We start from the raw sequence: 20,656 nt of genomic DNA, 5'->3' as shown, positions 1-20,656 counted from the left end.
CCCAGGCAGAAAAATGCGCCCACTGTGTTCAATCACATCCGCATTCACGACATAATAAACACGCCACACTTCTGGAGTGCAGCAGTCAAGCTAACAACTTGATAGACGAAGTGTTAAAAATGTCAGGCCGCGGTAAGGGAGGAAAAGGACTCGGCAAGGGAGGCGCCAAACGCCATCGCAAGGTTCTTCGTGATAACATCCAGGGCATCACCAAGCCTGCGATCCGTCGTCTGGCTCGTCGTGGTGGCGTGAAGCGTATTTCTGGTCTGATCTACGAAGAAACCCGCGGTGTGCTGAAGGTATTCCTGGAGAACGTCATCCGTGATGCAGTGACCTACACCGAGCACGCCAAGAGAAAGACCGTAACCGCCATGGATGTGGTCTACGCTCTGAAGCGCCAGGGACGCACCCTGTACGGCTTCGGCGGATAAGCGTTTTCTGAATAATTTGTGGCATACCGACCCAACGGCTCTTTTAAGAGCCACCCACATCTACAATTAAAAGCTATGTCTCTGTCGAATGCTCAAGTGATGCTCATAGTGAATGTAGAATACATTTTATTTAAAACCTCCAGATTAAATATTTAACTGTAAGAAGATATTCTAAGTGATGTACACAATTACAGCGCACGAGCGGTACACAATTACAGCGCACGAGCGGTAGCGTTAGAATAAAATCAGACGAGTGCCGTTATTAACTACGTCAACAACAATCAATTAAAGAACGACTATCAGCTAGCGGAGTTTCTAAGCGGAAAATACGTTTTCGCTGTTATTCAGATTGGAATTGCGTTACAATGAATTGTTGTAGCTTGTTGTAGTCCGCAGGGCAAGTTTCCTAGCCTAGGTCTCCCACTCAAATCGTCCCGGACGGCTTGGAAGTCCAGTTTCTATTGTGAAATATTTGTTTTCGCGTCGAGTCTGGCTGCGAGGCAATGCAAGAATGGCTGCTCCCCCCCCAACACTGCTGGCATTGTTTTCCTGTAGAAGAGGGCTGAATCCCACTCAACTGTCACCCACCGTAATGGGCTACTAATAGTCTAGAATCAGTCTACTTGGTCATATTTCGTGATCGGCTACCGACGGGGATGACTCGTAGCTACACTATCAATCGTAAATATCCTTGCTGTCGACCAAGCCTGCGATCCGTGTATTCTAACGTTACCGGGGGGCTTAGAATAAGAAAAGGCGCGCAATGCCCCAGGATTACAGAGACCATTGATCCACAGAGAGATGGTCAAAAAATTACACATTCGGTGATCAATTAATTACAGCACGCATCCCTAGCACACAATGTATACGAACATTAAACATAAAAATCTAGTCCCACCATGGAATTGCATTATTTTATAGAATATGTGGGTGGCTCTTAAAAGAGCCTTTGGGTAGATTGAAGCCGTGAAAAGCCGCCTCTTTACTTGGAGCTGGTGTACTTAGTCACTGCCTTGGTGCCCTCGGACACGGCGTGCTTGGCCAGCTCACCGGGGAGCAGCAGGCGCACGGCGGTCTGGATCTCCCTGGAGGTGATGGTTGAACGCTTGTTGTAGTGCGCCAGGCGAGAGGACTCTCCGGCAATACGCTCGAAGATGTCGTTCACAAAGGAATTCATGATCCCCATGGCCTTGGAGGAAATGCCGGTGTCGGGGTGGACCTGCTTCAGGACTTTGTACACGTAGATAGCGTAGCTCTCCTTCCTGGACTTTCTGCGCTTCTTGCCGCCTTTGACAGCAGTCTTGGAGACGGCTTTCTTAGAGCCCTTCTTGGGCGCGGACTTTGCTGCAGGTTCGGGCATTTTTCTAGATGTTGCTTCTCAGAAACCACTGTAAGGCGGCAGGTAGTCACCCGGTATATGTAGGGGGAGTATGCAAATGTTTAGGCAAGGCTCCCGTCTATATCTGCGTTGAACTCTGACGTCCTCGTTTCTCCATCGAACCAAATTGACCGCGCATGCTCAGGAACTCCCTCACCCCCAGCCCACTTTCCCTGCTGTGGGGCGTGTGGTCTGACGTCACTTTATTGGATGTAGCAGTGCCGCCATTGTGGAGTGTAGTCCAAAATCCCTATGGGGAAAATGAATTATTTGAGACACACATATGGACATTTTCTCCATGGTCATCCATTGTTGAAGCATTTTGTTTACACCTCCCACCCACATTTGTTTGCACCTCCCACCCATTGGCATATAATGGGCGAGTGGCGCGTGAAGTCTTTGTAAGCAAAATGATGGCATTTGCAGAAAATAAAGTCAATGACTCCGTTGAATTTAAAATACATTGTTGAGTTGAAATACATCATTTTTTTCGTTTTGTGAATTTTGAAGCCCTTAGCCTAGTTGATTCTCAGGTCAGTGTTGAACCTAGCATGACACATCACAGGACAGCTTTCTCAAAATCTAGCAAACGACAAACCCTGATATGTCCACAAGGACACCAAAGCAGGTTGCTAGGTAGCCTAGATATGGTCACACTAACAAAAGGACACAGTCTGCAGTTGGATTGTTATTCCTTACTCAACTTACTTTTAATCCTCTCGGTTCGTTGAGGAACATAAGGCTGTGACTCTCTGCTTCCATCTGGTCCTGTCCTGTGCAGCATGTTGTGCCTTGTCCCAAGTTAGGTAGCCATTTTTAGTTCCGAGCTCACAGTTCTTCGCCAGGTTGTTTTTGGCCTCCCTTGTTTCCTCTGAAATTACACCCCCCTAAAAGTCCTGTCAGCATTGAGCCCAGGGCACCATGTTGGCATTGGGCATTTTGGGGTATTTCCATAAGAGCTCCACTGCACACTGTCGCTCTCACCGCTATCACTCCTCACTGATATCAGCAGCCAGTTGTTCTGACAGGCGTGTTCCCCATATTCTTTTAATGACTTGTTCACAGTCATAAATCTAAAAATTGGCTGCATAGCCTAGAAAATAAAACTATTCCACAGTAGACATCATTCACTATTGCATCGTAGATAGCTGTATCTGCTTGACTGAGTGTAGCGATTTATTTGCAGCTGGGTTAGGGTTAAGCTGCAGGTTTAAGTAGTCTTCACATGCCTTAGAAATAAACTATAGCCTATGCACTCTGTGTATCTCAATGATGGACGAGTCAACACTGGCAGAGTAGGCCCTGTGTGTGCAAATCAGAAGCTGGACACCAGACTAGAGTGCTAAGGTAGCCTAGTGCGTAAGGACTAGGAATTGAGGGACCATATGACAGGCATATACATTAGGACTTGAACAAAGGATATTAAAACTAAAGTTTGTAATGAACAGTCTTTGAAGAGTGGACAGGGAGGGATGACCGTGGCCCACAGAAAGTGGCCCCAATAAGGTGTAAATCGGCACCAGACAGCTGAATCAACTGTATTGGACAGAAGGCACTGCCCTAACTTATAATAAGATGAACCATCAATCTGAAAAGCCACCTGTGACAACTGATAGAAGCAGCCTGTGACAACTGATAGAAACAGATAGCCTAGATTATACAACTGTTAGGCCTATGTGCGAAGGGCATCTCTCCTGCAGGACACTCACTGAGACTGTATTCTCTGTATAAGACTGTATGCTCTTTTTGAAGCAAACACCTTCTGTTGATCGCCTCTGGATTCTCGAGTTTCTACTCATGTTGTTAGCAATAGTCTAACATGGTAGGCTATAGGGGATTGATTCTTAGCAGTTCGCGCTTAGTCACTTATCTTGTTATTCCCTGTAGGTGTAAATACTGTGCTCAAGAACACAATCTTGCTTGAGATAAACATTTCTAGAAATTAATAATTGCTCATATCACTCAACAATAAGCGCCTACATGTCCTTCCATGTAGGCTATAGGCCTATCTTCACTACATGGGCTGCGATAGGATCGGCTAGGCGACTGGGCTCCTGCGTTCTCTATAATTCTCATGGCACAATAGCCCACTCAAGATGCGATTCAGACATTTTTATAGCAAGGTCATCAAATTCAGTAAAAAGAAAACGACGCGTGTGTGTTGTGATGGTTGCTTGTCACTTTTTGCAATCCTATGTAACGCAGCCGGTGCGCCTCAGGTCACTTCACTGCATAGGCTACCAACCAAACGAGGACATTGCCCCAGACGAGGGGTGTAATAGGCGACAGACAGTCCAAAAAGACCAGGCGGAGTCATTCTGCTGGGAATCCAAATGTGAATCACCCAGGGAGGGCGAAAGGTAGCCTATACACACTGGCAGACACCAGCTTGATAGGGACCAGGTCTCCGCCCCAGTTTCAACGCTGTGCTTTACGCACACCAAAAGAGACCCCGTTTAAAAACATCGGCACCACTTCTGTGTACCCTAAATCATTTTAGCCCCTTGCCAGACAACTTGGCTCACTGGGCAACGATTTCTGTCCATAATCGCATGCACTTTTAGACATTTTAGGAGTCAAATGCCACTGGAAACCTAGTGCGCACGGCTCCATCCGAGAGATCAACGGCGGTGTTTTCACCCGGTCGCGAATAAACAGACGAGGCCGCCGCCTCCCAAACCACTTTATTTCGAACGACAAATAGGCTGCTCGCTGTCACATTCGCTTTCGGACTTGTGCTCCACTCCAACTTTGATTTCTAGCCCTTTATACACCAGGAGAAAACACAAGAGGAACATCATTTTGGTAACCGAGAGCTCCTCGGTGGTGGAGCTGAGTCCACACGGTTCTCATGGCGCGTTTAAGGCCAACCCCTCGCAGCGTCGAGGACTCACACTCAGCAGGACCGACATACAGTACGTGTGATACCGCAGAGCAAACTCAAGATAGACATGGCAGAAGTCGCCCCAGCTCCCGCAGCCGCCGCTCCGGCCAAGGCACCCAAGAAGAAGGCAGCAGCCAAGCCCAAGAAAGTGGGACCCAGCGTCGGCGACCTGATCGTCACGGCTGTTTCCGCCTCCAAGGAGAGGAGCGGTGTCTCCCTGGCAGCGGTCAAGAAGGCACTGGCTGCCGGCGGCTACGACGTGGAGAAGAACAACTCCCGCGTCAAGATCGCCGTCAAGAGCCTCGTCACCAAGGGCACTTTGGTACAGACCAAAGGAACTGGCGCCTCCGGTTCCTTCAAGATCAACAAAGCAGCCGAGGCGAAGGTAAAGAAGCCAGCTAAGAAGCCCGCCGCCCCGAAGGTCAAGAAGGTAGCAGCCAAGAAGCCCGCTGCAGCCAAGAAGCCCAAAAAGGTCGTGGCTAAGAAGCCTGCAGCCGCCAAGAAATCTCCCAAGAAAGCCAAGAAGCCCGCAGCTAAGAAGGTGGCAAAGAGCCCCAAAAAGGCCAAGAAGCCCGCGACACCCAAAAAAGCCCCAGCCAAGAGCCCCAAGAAGGCCGTCAAGCCCAAAGCTGCCAAGCCCAGGGCTGCCAAGGCGAAGAAGGCAGCCCCCAAGAAGAAGTAAACGTCTTCTTTCTGTCCTCTTTACTATTACAAAGGCTCTTTTAAGAGCCACCCAACCAACTCCATAAAAGCGCATCTCCATGTATGGCCACCGAGTTCACGCGGGCGCACACCCAACCGTAATAATTCCGATATAAAACACTTAATTGCGAGACAAAATCTAATGGCACTGAAAACGTGTTGTAGGCCTACACACGCTGGTGTTTCATTATAATACACTTCCACAGCACTGATAATGGGAGGCTATGAATTTCAACTGTAGGGTAAAAAACTATTGTATTATCTGATGCATGTGCATGGTCAACTGGCGTGCACAGGGATCAGATCGACGCGTAGTTTATTCAACATGTCTTTTTGGCGCTCGTTCATAAAGATCAGGACTGCGCAGTCAATGATCAGAGCTGATCGCCGCCATGCTGTGACCCTTGCATTGTGGCTAAATTTCGTCCATTATTGTATAAGTCTACGAGGAGATCAAGCCATTTATACAAGGACGTCTAATTAGGTAGGACAAACAGGCATGACAAACTAGGTCAGGGGTGGCCAACCAGTCAGAGACTAAGAGCCACAACAATTACTGTGGTACCACCCAGAGCCACACCATATATACCAGCGTTTCTCAACCTTTTTTTCAGTCACCGCACCCTTCATAAGTACTTAAAATCACAAGGCACCCCAGTCTAAAATAAGAAGAAAAACATTATTGTCCATTAAATATACATTTAAAGTTAATTTATTTAAAATGAATACATACAACAAGATATTTTCTGACATAATATATTTTGGACTGGGCTGGGTTAGGCTGGACTGGGCTGGGTTAGGCTGGGCTGGACTGTGTTAGGCTGGGCTGGGCTGGGTTAGGCTGAACTGGGCTGGGTTAGGCTGGGCTGGACTGGGCTGGGTTAGGCTGGGCTGGACTGGGTTAGGCTGGGTTGGGCTGGACTGGGCTGGAGATTTGAGGCTTTGAAATGTCCCAATGATGTCTGGCATATCAGACAGAATGGCTTACCATTACGTTCTATGAAGAAAAAATTACTCTCCCCACTCGGGTAAAAAATGTCCTGTGTTCGTCTTCAGATTTTCTTTTAGCTGCGCATTTCTTTCCAGCCATTCTTTGGTTGTGTACAGTAGCCTAGGCTACGTTAGCTTTTGTCTTATTATTATTATTATTACTTAAATTATTTAGTTTACAATAGGTGCGTTTACATGACAAATATTTTTCAATCTGGTTGATTTCAAGCTGATTTCAGCTTGAGCGTATACATGGGATACAAAGTAAACTGGTTGGATGTTTACATGCGACAACGAAACAAATGTTTCGAACGCGCACGCAGCCGTGAGTGATTGCGTTACGATGGTTACAAACAGCTGACTACGGAACTGTCGAGCGTGCCTTGATTAGTCAAGTCTTGAGCATGCGCAAAATGAACGCAGAACGCAGCATCAATCCGTTTCAAGGTAGTATACATGACGGACCAAACGGTTTCGAAAAGGTTTAAACTACCTCCTTGAAAGCGATTGGGATTTCAGTCGGATTGAGGTGTTTATATGACATATTTTCAATCGGTTTGGTCTTCCAAACCTATTTGAAACCGATTCAAACTGTCCATGTAAACGCACCTAATAATTTTGTTACCAAGGTGATTTGCTACCTATATGATTGGTTTGAAGTGGTTCTCACGCGACTTCCTCACTAGCGAAACGAATCATGATTTTATGACAAATCTGCAATACACTAAAATGGGCGGGAAATGCACAGCGAAACTAGAGAGAGAGAAACGTTCTTATGGATGAATGAATTTATTTTTTAATGAAAGGATGGAAGAGCCGCAAGCAAACTTTTTTGGGGGGATGGATGGAGGAGCCGCACATTGACGGGCAAAGAGCCGCATGCGGCTCGCGAGCCGCGGGTTGGCCACCCCTGAACTAGGTCATTCATGCAGCACACTTCATCCACAAAGGCAACACGAAGCGTTTCAATTAAACAGGTTTTAAATTAAAACAATGACAAGTCAAGAGTAATACAACTATGCCCAATAACGAATATTTTAAAGCAATCCAAAAACATGTCTGCAATACCTTCAAACCAGACTGAATTAGCTAAATTTCAAGCATCAAGCTCATGTAGGCGAATGTGCCTCAAATCGGGAGAGAGAACAATGGAAATACACGTTGCACTTTTAAGAATAGAAGTGGGTGGCTCTTAAAAGAGCCTTTGGGATTATTGGGAGAATTCACGTCAGTGGCGACTTCACTTGGCTTTGACAGCCTTCTCGGTCTTCTTAGGGAGAAGCACTGCCTGGATGTTGGGCAGCACGCCGCCCTGGGCGATCGTCACACCTCCGAGAAGTTTGTTGAGCTCCTCGTCGTTGCGGACAGCCAGCTGGAGGTGACGGGGGATGATACGACTCTTCTTGTTGTCGCGGGCAGCGTTGCCGGCCAACTCCAGGATCTCAGCAGTCAGGTACTCGAGCACAGCGGCCAGGTAAACCGGTGCACCGGCTCCCACACGATGGGCATAGTTGCCCTTACGGAGAAGTCTATGAACACGACCCACCGGGAACTGGAGACCGGCGCGAGATGATCGGGTCTTGGCCTTGGCCCTTGCTTTGCCTCCTGTTTTCCCTCTTCCGCTCATGTTCAGTATCGAAGTATTTCAGAAACTGAGTGGCCTGATACCACTGCGGTCGGATAATTATACCTTACGTAAAGTGGCGCTCTTTTGCCTTTGTCGCCTTATCCAATCCCAGGCTCCATGTTAATGTCCAATGCGGAGAAAGAGGCGATAGCCAGCCAATGAAGTCGCCCAGAGAGGCCGTCCAATCAGCGCACGACAGCGGACGTTATAAAAATGGCACATTACCTTCTGTAAACCTACAAGACTCTTCGTGGAAAGTTTTAACTTCAACTCGCGGAGAAGACATATGAAATCATGGCCAGAACCAAGCAGACCGCCCGTAAATCCACCGGTGGCAAAGCCCCGAGGAAGCAGCTCGCCACCAAGGCGGCTCGTAAGAGCGCACCCGCCACCGGCGGTGTGAAGAAGCCTCATCGTTACAGGCCCGGCACGGTAGCCCTGAGAGAGATCCGTCGTTACCAGAAGTCTACCGAGCTGTTGATCCGCAAGTTGCCCTTCCAGCGCCTGGTGAGGGAAATCGCTCAAGACTTCAAGACCGACTTGCGCTTCCAGAGCTCTGCTGTGATGGCCCTGCAGGAGGCCAGCGAGGCATACCTGGTCGGCCTCTTCGAGGACACCAACCTGTGCGCCATTCACGCCAAGAGGGTGACCATCATGCCCAAGGACATCCAGTTGGCCCGCCGCATTCGCGGAGAACGCGCCTAAAATTGTCCTGACTTGCTTCATCATTTCAACATCCCCCAAAGGCTCTTTTAAGAGCCACCTCATTATCTCTAATAATGAAGCCAATGTGTTCCTATTGCAACCTGCACAGTCTAGTGCGTCCTAATGGGGACTGTTAGTTCTACTACGCTGTCCATTCACCACCATCATGACATCCACGTATACAATGCAATTATTTGTGTGCATTGACCTTACGCCCAGCCATGGATTTCAGCTTGTACCGCCTTTTTTGACACCCAAGAAGAGAACTTGGAACGGAATGAAAGTCAGACTTTAGTCCCTTCCATTATTTGATTACAGCCTCAGAGAAAGTATGAACATAGTTTAAAAATGGTTTATTCAAACACTAGTAACATGCTTTGTTTAGCGTATGAGGTGGTTTAAACAAGTGAATAGCCGTTCAATCTATTTTAACGTGATGGGAAAACCACAGCAAAGTGAGATTAAGGTTGTTTTTTTGTCTTGTTACTTTTTCCTCCTGCGTTGTGGTATGTTACAGGTGGACTATTTAAGTGTACCATACCTAAACAATACCACAAAGCGAGAAAAAACAGTCACAACAAGCAACAAAAAAAGCCTTTTATCTCCCTCTAGTGGCTATAGTTATAAATTACATTCTGATGGATTTCCATCAACTCTATATCTTTTGACTGTGGTGCCTGTCTTTACCTGTCTTTTGGCAACCCCTATGTCTTCTCATTTGGATAGTTGAGAACAGATTGTAGCACAGCTAAGACAGACCTCCATCCTGTCAGTCACAGTGTGAAATAGTACTGTATCCCTCCACGGTTCCTTCAGGTCAAATGGGAGCTGAAGGAGGTGGATGTTGATGGTCCCCAGCCCAGTAGGTTCAGCTGCAGCACCATAACACCAGTGGCACACACATTTTTAATCCATACATACAGTTCACCTGTGTATTTACATGGAACCCATATATTGTATTGCATATTATATCGACCTAAACCTATTTCGTGTCGTTTGAATGTGGCTGTTGTAACAGTGCAATTTCCCCTCTGGAATTAATGAAGTACCTGCCTGCCTGCTGAAGGTCCAGAAACAGCAGTAGGGCCGATATTCAGTTCCAGTTAATATGAGCAGAGGCTATTAGGTAAACACCTCCAACACCAACGTGGATGATAAGTGCACCAATATTGTTACTTGTTTCCTCTCACCCTCCGGATCCCATTTCACCCCGATTCACATTTAGGGGCCACAATATGTAGTTAGTCAGCCTCACTAATTGAAAAAGGAGAAAAGCCTCAATTGGGTCCATGTCTTTTGTATGGGGGTTGTAGTGCATTGGCTACACAAACCAAATGATAAACCTACCAATATCAATCACATATATTTTGAATCATTTGGAAAATGGACTACTGTTAAATCAGTTGTCTCTGCATTACCCCTGTACAGGGGTCCGAGTCCTGCCCTCCTGTAACAGGAACTTACCAGCCCAGCGACTTCTCGTTCGTGTTAGTTTCTAATAGATAGTTTAGGCAGGTGAGGAGATTTGTCTTTAGCTTCTAACAGTCTTTCCCAGAGCCCACCCTGCCTATGCTCCAGCAGCACCCCCTATGACCTGAGAGGGGGGATACAGAACAGGAGCCAAATCAGGTTCACCACTGCTCTTCTCTAAAGGAGATGTCTGTTGACGTGGTTGCTAGAATTAGGTTTTAGCAGCTAGTATACTTCAGCTACAAGGGTGTGTCGTTTACAAACCAGGGCAACCTATAAGAATAACAATGTGTGCATCACCTAAAATTTCACATCACCTAACATTTCACATCAATCAATCAATCAATCAATCAAAGCTTTATTTTTATAGCGCATTTCATACCCAGAGGCAACACAATGCGCTTTACAGAGAACAAGGGAGGTGGGCATACGACCCACTCTCTACATATTCCAGAGGGAAGCAAAAAAACAGTAATCACCCGGGGGCCCGATAAGTGAGCTGTAAAAATTCTTCCCTGACCCTTCTCAACAAGGAGTATGTTTGTTGCTCCAGGAGTATGTTTGTCTACCGGCTAAGAACATTTATAAAGCAATACATTACATTAAATTATATTTCAGAGTAAGAGAGGCTAAAAAGCATCATAGGAGAGAGGACATTCTACGGACATGCTACGACATCCACAGCAGACACGGGGGTATCTATCGGACTCCGGGAGGTCTGCTGGTGACAGTGGGTCATCCACTGGACCTGGTTAGAAGATAGGAGGGAGAGAGAGAGGCACTAGGGAGAGGGAAGGCAGAACAGGGTTAGTAGCACATAGAGCCATACAGACCACACAGATATTGAGACAGGCAAGCTGGGGCAAGCTCCTGGATTATATTTGTCTAATGGCTAAGAACATTTAAAGAACAATAAATTACATTAAATTACATTTTCAGAGCAAGAAAGGCTAAGAGCATCAGGTCCAGGCCTAAGCCGGATGTGGACTGATGTGTGTCTGTGTGTGTGTGTGTGTGTGTGTGTGTACTAAATACTACGACATCCACAGCTCCACAGCTGACACTGGACCTGGTTAGAGGATAAGAGGGAGAGAGAGAGGCGCTAGGGGAGGCAGAAAACGGTTAGTAGCACACTGAGCCATTGAAGCAACACAGCTGTCAGAACAGAACAAGCCTGTTTCAGGGTAACCAGCTTCTGTACACTACTTGATATACATACAGTGCATAGCAGGATAAATACCAATGTATACAGAGGATTCACAGGTAGGTTTGAGGCTGCCTTTCTGTGTGTCAAGGTCCTAGCTAGTGATTGTAGGCTAGGTCGAAAAGGTACGTCTTGAGGTCTCGCTTGAAGACCTCCGTTGACATAAACAAAGTACCATAGATAATGATGAGATACTTTTACTTTTTATAATGCTCAATAAATGATTTATTTTGAATAGAAGCTCCATTTCTAGAGGCAGATTCATGCAATATGTAAGGTATTACCAAATTACATCAATCACAATCACACAACAAATGGCAACATGGTTGGAGAGATTCTATAAAGATGGCCTATCATACCCTATATGGACAAAAGCTGTTATAGCTGCAAACGGGGGACCAACTCCTTATGAATGCCTATGAATTTAGAAAGGGATGTCATAAAAGCTCCTCTAAGTGTAATGTGTAGACATCCCAATACTTTTGTCCATATAGTGTATATAAAAAAAAACTATCGGTGCTTCTTACCTACAGGACCAAACACACCTCATGTGAGAGATATTGTGGCGACATGATCAATCAAGCAATCAATCAAGCAATCAATCAATCAAAGCTTTATTTGTATAGCGTATTTCATACACAGAGGCAACACAATGCGCTTTACAGAGAACAAGGGAGGTGGGCATAGGCCCCACCCCTACATATTCCAGAGGGAAGAAAAAAAAAAACAGTATCACCCAGGGAGAGAAAAATGAGCTGTAAAAATTATTCCCTGACCCCTCTCAACAAGATGATCAAGCAAGCTCCTGGAGTATGTTTGTCCAACTGTTAAGAACATTTATAGAGCAATAGATTACATTAAATTACATTTTCAGAGCAAAAGGGGTTAAAAAGAGCATAGGAGAGACATGGTAAACACTGGTGTATTTCTGTGTGAGCGTGAGTGTGCCTGGGTCCAGGTAGAGGCAGGGGTCGGGGGTAGGGTGGGGGTGGGAAAAGGATACGGACCCGGGTTAGGGTGAGGGGAAGGGGGACTGGGCCCCAAGTCCAGGCCTAAAGCCGTAAGTGGACTGGTGTATGTCTGTGTGTACGTGTGTGTGTGTGTGTGTGTCTGTGTGTGTACGTGTGTGTGTGTGTGTGTTACCTAAATGCTACTCACTTTACCGAGACCAATGGGAGGGTGGGCATAGTTCCCACCCCTACATATTCCAGAGGGAAGCAACAAAAAAAAAAAACAGTTTCACCAGGGGCCAGAAAAGTGAGCCGTAACAATTATTCCCTGACCTCTCTCAACGAGACGATCGAGCAAACTCCTGGAAAATGTTTGTCTATTAAACTTATACAGAGCAGTAAACATGGGCTATATACTTCATAAGAGAGACATGACTAACAGGAGAGTGCACAAATAGTTACAGAGAAGTTGCCTACATGGTAGGCCATTATGTGTTAGCTATCACTGTAGTCTATAATATGATATTTGAGTGAATCATATAACAAAGCACAATAAGCACTTAGCATAACAGGCTCATAGAGAATGCCGCAAGGCAGAGGTGGGGAAACAGAAAGCGGAGAGCCAAAGGTAAAACATGGGTAGGGTTGGGTGGGTAGGGACAGCTGACGACACAGTGTGGGAAGGAGGAGCCAGTGGTCCGGTTCCAGTTCCTGCTTGGTTGTTGCCTACTCACCTTCCCGTATCCTGTATCACCTGCACCTCATCCCTCATTACCCTTAGCATTAAAGGAGTAGTAAAGGGAAAAATCATGTTTAGCCCTGTTTTAAGGTTACTTATGATCATATACAATGGTTCAGATGAAAAAGTTGAGAAAACTAGCACGTTTGAGAAAGTGATGATTGCTCTACCACCGTTTTGGTCAGACAATGGATGTGGGTGGGCACCGTGAAAAATCATTCAAAAAACATGTTAAACTCTCAATTTCAAAGACAGCCAAATGGTCGGGCTGGAGAGGGATATTTCTCAGGGAACCCCGCCCCTCGAGCACTCGCTGGCATCCCACCTGGTCCCGGGGGCCTCATGGGCGTCCAGCAGGACAGCGCAGCTACCTGGGGCCAAGGCGACACAATGAGTTTAACATGTTTTTGAATGATTTTTCAAGGTGCCCACCCACATCCATTGTATGACCTAAACGGTGGTAGAGCAATTATCAGACTTTCTCAAAAGTGCTAGTTTTGTCAATGTTTTGATCTGAACAATTGAATATGATCATAAGTAACCTTAAAACAGGGCTAAACATGCATTTTCCCTTTACTACTCCTTTAAAAAAAATAATCCGGCTCAAAGTGGGCTAAGCTAAACCGGCTATATCTGGTATATGTTTAGCCTAGACTTCTATTAGACGTATTTTGCTTGCTGGGCAGCGTGAGTCACATCTGCTTTAGCAGGAAAAGACTGCGGCTCGAGCCGTTCTTTTAGCTGCAGCGAGACCTGCCGTGGTCAATTCTGACTCTTTCACAGAAGACCCAGCGGCTCTAGCCAAGAACATTACAGTAGCTGAAACAGGAGGAGATGCGGACTGTATATGACAACCAGGATAACGTTGCATTGTGTTTGCTTTATGGGCAGTGGGTGATGTGCCTACACCCCCCCCCCCGGGGCGGCTGTAGCTCAGGAGGTAGAGCGGGTCGTACAATGATCATCGGACATGTCGAAGTGTCCTTGGGCAAAGTGAACACTGAACAGCAAATTGCTCCCAATGAGCAGGCTAGCACCTTGCATAGCAGCTGCCGCCATTGGTGTGTGAATGTGTGTGTGAGTGGGTGAATGAGAGGCCATTGTAAAGCGCTTTGGATAAAAGTGCTATATAAGTGCAGTCCATTTACCATTTACCATTACCATTTACTTCATTCCTCAACAGGGAAACTTGCTCACCACCGCTCTTAACACAGCGTGGTGTGGGCACACCACCACCATCAATAGGTGCGTCTCTTCTTAACCCAAGCCGGAAGCGGAGCGGTGGGCGCGCTTGAAGACACCGGTCCGGTCCCGGCACCCTGGGTGGGGTAGGCAGGGGGAGGTCGCGGGGGAGGAGCCGCGCCCGCAGTCCAGGAGCCCGGGCGAACCGGTCCATGGGCCGTAGCGGGGCGGGACCCCGTGGCAGGTTGTTTAACCTTGACGTGCCGGCACACTGCGCTCCCCCGGAGCAGCGAGGTGGCGAGCGAGGAGGAGCCGGTCCTGCTCCTGGCTGCGACACTGCTCCAGGATGTTAGACACAGCCGCCCCAAACAACCCCTCCCTACTGACCGGTGAGTTGAGGAGGATACCTTTGTTTTCCTCACGCAGACGAGTCAGGGAGAGCCATAGGTGGCGCTGCTGCACCACCGACATGGCCATCACTCCACCCAGACAGGAGGCGGAGATTCTCACAAGCTGAGCAACGGCTCCGGCGGCTTCGGCCATCTCCGCTCTCCTGTCTTCATCCATAGAGGTGGGGGTTTTCTCCATAGCCAGCTGGCCGATGTAAATGGACAGCATAGCAATAGAGGAGGAGGCAGCCACGGCCTGCACGGCCAGCGAAAAACAAGGTTGTCTTGGGGGGGAACATAGGACCCGGGGAACATAGAACCCTTTTTTGGGGGGAACATAGGACCCGGGGAACATAGGACCCGGGGAATACAGGGATGACCCCGCTTGGGGAATGGTACCGCTGCTCTGTCTCTGCCTCTTCGCTTCTACCATGAGTTCACATCTCCCACCCAGGCTGCTCTGCTTGAGATGCCTCTCGTTATATTTTTACAGAAAGCTATCATTAACTTATTGCCAACATGGGCAGCACCAAGTCCTCCATTTACAACACTTGTATACATCAAATGTCTTTTTTGTGACCTCTCTGTTGTTTCCCCAGATCAGTTTTACATACGTTTTATTTATTCTGGAGATACTTTTCCCAGGTGGCGGGAAGATATTCGCTAGGAAAAGCAGTTTGGAGATAATAAAGGTCTTCACTATCCCTATTCTTGATGTATAATTAGTGTCCCTGACTTTCCACTTGTCTGCCTCTTACTGGATCTCCTTTTCCTTTCTGTCCCAGTTTGTCTGAGCGCAGTCTTTGTTGTTAAAATATATTCCGAGGATTTTGATTTCCTCTTCCACCTCCATTGTCAGGGTTGACTTTTCCTCTTCTTCTCCTATCCAAACACACTTGGTTTTCTCATGGTTTAGTTTTTCTCCTGCAGCTTGCTTGCAGAAGTGAAAGTGCTCTCTAACAACAACAACAACATCCAATTCTTGCTGTTTTTTTTTTAAAACACGGTCAAGTCGTCTGCATATGCAGACGACTTAACTCTCGTGTCATAAACTAAAACACCCTCTATTCTGTAGTCATTTTTTATTCTGTTCAGTAAAGGGCTGATGGCCAAAACATAAAGCGCTGCACTCAGCAGACAACCCTGCTTCACTCCTTTCTGAATGTCTATATACTCAGGTAGACTTCCGTTGACTTTTACGGCTACCTGGGATTTTGCATATAATAGTTTAATAATTTGAATAAATTCTTGAGGAAAACCATATTTATTTAAGACACATCATAAGAGGACTTCCGGTTCCACACGCATGGAGAAGGCAGCTTGATTTCCGCGCTCTACGACAATTTTATAATTTCGCCCTGTAAATGTGTATGATAATCTTAGGAAGGTTATTTATGTAAAGAATGGAAAGCAGGGCAAGCTCTAAACGGAGAAAAGATTTGTCAACAACTGATAACTTCGATGAACTGACAGTGGAAAACTATGCTAACATGAACCGTAGCAACTCGCCGGCCCACGAGGGGAATGGAGACGATATGGAAGAACCTATGAAACATACTGAATGAACTCAAAGATTTTAAACAGGATAATAAAAAACAGCTCACAGAAATCAAACAAGAACTGGGCAGAACGAACACCAGACTAGATGAAGCTGAGGGGTGGATTGATGAAGCAGAATCGGTCCTACAGGCAACATCTACGCTAATTCAACGCCTCTCGCAGCGCCAGGCCGACATGGAGTCCAAGCTTATTGACCAGGAAGCACGAGCCCGTAGAGATAACATTCGGATTTACGGCAAACCTGAAGAGGCAGAGGGAACTAACATGTCCAGCTTCTTGGAAGGCCTACTGAAAGAGACGCTTGATTTCCCTCAGGATATGGAGCTGAGAATCGAGAGAGCACATAGAGCCCTTGGACCCAAACCCACGGGCCCACAGGCGAAGCCCCGGTATATCGTAGCCAAGCTGGCCAGCTATAAAGTGAAGGAAGAGGTGATCCGTAAAGCGTGGCAGAAGAAAGAAACATGCTACAACAATACCCGCTTTTACCTGGACCACGACTACCCTCCCACAATCCTGAAGAGGCGTATGGAATATGCTGAAGCGAGGAACATTCTAAAGGAAAAGAAGGTTGAGTTCCAGACACCCTACCCGGCGAGACTACGAGTCTTCTACAGTGATGGCACTCGTCTGTACGAGAGCGCAGCAGAGGCGACGAGGGACATGACTTCACGCGTATTCTCAGTCAACATCGTACTGCCACGACCAGCTCAGACCAGCGGGAGATTCAACGCTTATCCGAGTCGCAGTTGGCAGCAGACAGCCGCAGCCGATGTACCTCGAGCGGGACTGACAGAGCCAGCATGAACTGGACGAGCCTCACGGTCGCGGATCAGAGAACAGCTGAGGCAATTCAAGCGGCCCTGATTTTGCTAGAATCCACAAAGGGCCTACCAATGCAGATAAGTCTATCTCATCTTAGTTAATCCTTTTTATTTTCAGTGTGGCGTCATACAGATCATAAACCTGTCATAATTTAGATTTTCTCTGGTTATAGCCTTGTCAAGGGTGGGATACGACAGAGCCGAGTTTGACAGTGACACTGACTCCTTTGTGAACTATAAGCTGTAACGATGTCGGGACGCGAGGAAACCAGTTATGACAACTGCTAGGCAGCCGTCTCAAATGGCCCTGCTTTTTAAAACGAGCAGGTTATCCTTCATAGGCGCTCTGACATCTCGGGCGCTTCAAAGGCTCACCTAGAACGAGCCTCACTATCGGAAGCAAAGTTTGTCCGATTCAAAACATTTTGTTACTGTGTTTATTATTTTGTTATGTCTACCTCTCGATGTTCACGGGAGTTTTTTGGATGCACTTTGAGTGCTGGTATTTGCGCATGGAGAATTTGGATATGCGTACCACAGTTCAGGGATAATGGCCAATAACCTTAAAATTATTTCATTGAACGTAAATGGGGTCTTAAACCTGGCTAAGAGAAGTAAAATTGAGTAAGATGAAAAAGGATGGTGCACAAATAGTATTATTGCAGGAAACGCACCTTAACTCTACTGAACATGAAAAATTGACAAGGATGGGATTTTCGAGAGTGTATTATTCATCTTACAAATCGGGTCACAGGAGAGGGGTCGCGATTCTGATATCTCGCATGGTCCTATTTGAAAAGTGCACAGAAATAAAGGATAAAGAGGGAAGGTATTTATTCGTTTCAGGGGAGATAGAGGGCGTCCAAATAACGTTATTGAATGTGTACACCCCCCTGATCTGATGACGGGAGCGACAAGAATACTTATATGTGGGGGGGGGGGTTGGAATGTACGCCTTAATCCTGAAATCGATTGTTCAAAAGAATCAGTTCAAACCCCCCTCCATAGGAAATTAAAACGTGATTACACACATTATTCAGATCCACACGGTGTCTACTCAATAATTGACTACTTTTTTATTTTCAAAAGGGATCGCCATAGAGTACATAACTATCTCTGATCACGCCCCTCTCCTGTTATCACTGCAGATCAGTAATAACCCAAGAAACACATTATGGAGACTAAACTCAAGTATCTTAAATTATATACACTTTAAAAACTATGATACAAGAAGAAATAAAGCTATTTTCTTGAAATAAATAATAACGAGGCGACTGGCCCAGAGATCATATGTGACACGCTAAAAGCTGTTTTTAGGGGAAGAATCATATCTCTCTGTGCTTATAAGAAAAAATAAAGGCAATTGAGAAATTAATTAAATTAAAGGAGATTATGGAAAAGATAAATACTCTGTACTCAACTGAAATTGAAAAAAAGATGATCTTTACAAAACAAAAATATTATGAGTGAGGAGTGAGATTTTCAAAACTCCTGGCCAGGAAATTACAAAAGAAACAGGTGGATAGTACAGTCTACAAAATTAGTGACCCACTGAACAAGACCCTTCTGTATAAGCAAAAATAAATACAAATGACCTTTCAAAATTATTATACAGAACTATACACACATACCAAATTTAGAAGATGAACAACATACTAGATAATTTTTAGAATCCCTTAATCTACCCACCTTATCAGAAGACCAGAATACAAAATTAATAGCAAAAATAACGGAAGAAGAATTGAATAATGCCATATAAAAACTGAAGCCCAATAAGTCACCAGGCTCAGATGGCTATTCTATAGAATGGTACAAGACTTTCTGGTCTGAGTTGGTGCCGCCCCTCCTTCGGACATTTAACACTGCTTTAAAGGATGGGAGAATACCACCAACTTGGAGGGAGACTACTATCTCTGTTATTCCGAAGAAGGGAAAAGACAAGCTAGATTGTGGGTCGTATAGACCGATTTCGGTCCTTAATACTGATTACAAGCTATACACATCAGTCCTGGCCAGGAGGGTTGATAAGGTCCTCCCCCATCTTATCCATCCTGACCAGTGTCATAGAAATTATAGTTTCATCATCTCCTTTTGTAATTCACCACATCCCTCAACTTTTCACATAGCTGTGCTAACCTAATTCATGACAGGATGACCTCCAGGAGGTCCACACACCTAGAAATCTGTCTACTCCAGAATAACCATCCGTGGTCTCCAAGAGATTGCCGCCTTTTCTCATGTCACGTGTCTGTATTCTTGACCACGCCTGCCATTTCATATGACGTACAAGGGGTTAGCCAATCACATCCTCAAAGCGCCGTACCTGTGTTTTGCTTGAATATAAGGCTGCGCATGACAAGCTTTGAATTCACTTCTTTGGATGAAGCACTCATGTGAGTTGTCCGGAAGTCCTTGCGCTCGTATTGTTTTCTCAATAAACCAGACTTAACCTGTTTGAGCTAATCTTGGTAAATCCTTTTTGACTAGATCAGTTAATAATCCATTACACTAGCCTACAGCCGTAATTCAAAGTAAGGTGACAAAATAAAGTGAAAGGCTGTCCAGTGGTGCTTGTGCAGTCCCGGACATCTATAGAGCATGCGAATCATGAAAGCCTAAGCTTATAGATAACAAAAAGGTATCGCATACCAAGGTAATCTTGTGAGGTGCCAATCACTGGAAGAACTGGTCATAAAACATAAGGAAAAGTGTTGCACACTCTGGGTCCATATGCAGTTATTTTATTTGGACGTTTGGGCCTGTTGGTCTGATAGATTCTGAAGAAGGCCAACAGGCCGACAAGTACAAATAAATAAATGACCAGAATCTCTCCCGTTTGTCCGGGACATTGAAATGTTCCCGGACATATGGACCGACACCGATATTAAGGAAATGCTGGTTGGCATGACACAACTGGATTAGATGCTCCATGGTGACCACGGTTAACTGTTGAAGGTTTCCCTTCTAATCTTGGCCTTTTCTCGCTGGTGACTTGCCTTTGATATGTTTTTGTTCCCGCCCTACGGCAATAAGAATGATGGGCTCACATCTTCACAATCCATTATAGCTGTTAGGCCTAGGTTTAGCTGTAAAATTGACCGGCATGATTAGAGACAAATCTTTTTACTCACTAGTCACTAGATCAATTGGCTTAATATTTAATTTGTCCTCGTTTTATTTGTATTATCTAAGCCTATATGTATTTGTTTTCTTTCATTATCTAGCTGCACTGAGCTGTGAACAGTAAAGTAGTCTATATCCCTCATATTCTTCTATTCGCGCATGCCTATTAGGCACGAAGTGGGGCCGTGTCGTCACCTTTTTCGCAAGAATTGCGTATTGCCAGTTTACATGGCGAGAATTACGGTGGCATTTTAAAAGATTCCACTCTGGGACCCGGTGTCAAAAGTTTGCGGATTCAAGCCCGCAAAACGCCGTTGTCATGTAAACGAAAGGCCACACCGCAACAAAAGTTGCAGGGATCGTTGTCGTGTAAACGGCACCTCAGTCGGCGGCAACAGCTGAAAGCAGGTGAATGACATCAGTCTGTAATTGGTACACCCTCCCTACGTTCACAACAATACATTTATGGTCTACTCTTTCTTTATATTTCTGTATAAT

The 20,656-nt window shown here is 45.9% G+C and overlaps 5 protein-coding genes across 5 annotated transcripts; 3 read left to right on the top strand and 2 right to left on the bottom strand.

The window, feature by feature from the left end:
* Positions 1-119: 119 nt before the first annotated feature.
* On the top strand, positions 120-431 carry LOC311321731 (histone H4; the record flags this gene model as incomplete). The annotated part of the gene is made up of 1 exon (XM_084453736.1): positions 120-431. The coding sequence occupies one exon, from the start codon at positions 120-122 to the stop codon at positions 429-431; it is 312 nt and encodes a 103-aa protein (XP_084309862.1).
* A 982-nt stretch (positions 432-1,413) lies between these two features.
* Positions 1,414-1,791, bottom strand: LOC311321730 (histone H2B-like; the record flags this gene model as incomplete). Its single annotated transcript, XM_084453735.1, has 1 exon — positions 1,414-1,791. One exon carries the CDS (start codon positions 1,789-1,791, stop codon positions 1,414-1,416), a length of 378 nt encoding a protein of 125 aa, XP_084309861.1.
* Positions 1,792-4,760: 2,969 nt separating this feature from the next.
* On the top strand, positions 4,761-5,375 carry LOC311321729 (histone H1-like; the record flags this gene model as incomplete). The annotated part of the gene is made up of 1 exon (XM_084453734.1): positions 4,761-5,375. One exon carries the CDS (start codon positions 4,761-4,763, stop codon positions 5,373-5,375), a length of 615 nt encoding a protein of 204 aa, XP_084309860.1.
* A 2,250-nt stretch (positions 5,376-7,625) lies between these two features.
* On the bottom strand, positions 7,626-8,012 carry LOC311321441 (histone H2A-like; the record flags this gene model as incomplete). The annotated part of the gene is made up of 1 exon (XM_084453422.1): positions 7,626-8,012. The coding sequence occupies one exon, from the start codon at positions 8,010-8,012 to the stop codon at positions 7,626-7,628; it is 387 nt and encodes a 128-aa protein (XP_084309548.1).
* Positions 8,013-8,306: 294 nt separating this feature from the next.
* Positions 8,307-8,717, top strand: LOC311321588 (histone H3.2; the record flags this gene model as incomplete). The annotated part of the gene is made up of 1 exon (XM_084453582.1): positions 8,307-8,717. One exon carries the CDS (start codon positions 8,307-8,309, stop codon positions 8,715-8,717), a length of 411 nt encoding a protein of 136 aa, XP_084309708.1.
* Positions 8,718-20,656: the final 11,939 nt, after the last annotated feature.

Source organism: Borostomias antarcticus (assembly GCF_949987555.1).
Source record: "Borostomias antarcticus genome assembly, chromosome: 19".
NCBI lineage: Eukaryota > Metazoa > Chordata > Actinopteri > Stomiiformes > Stomiidae > Borostomias > Borostomias antarcticus.
Note: the sequence above shows the minus strand (reverse complement) of the source record. Positions and strands in the feature narration are given on the sequence as shown.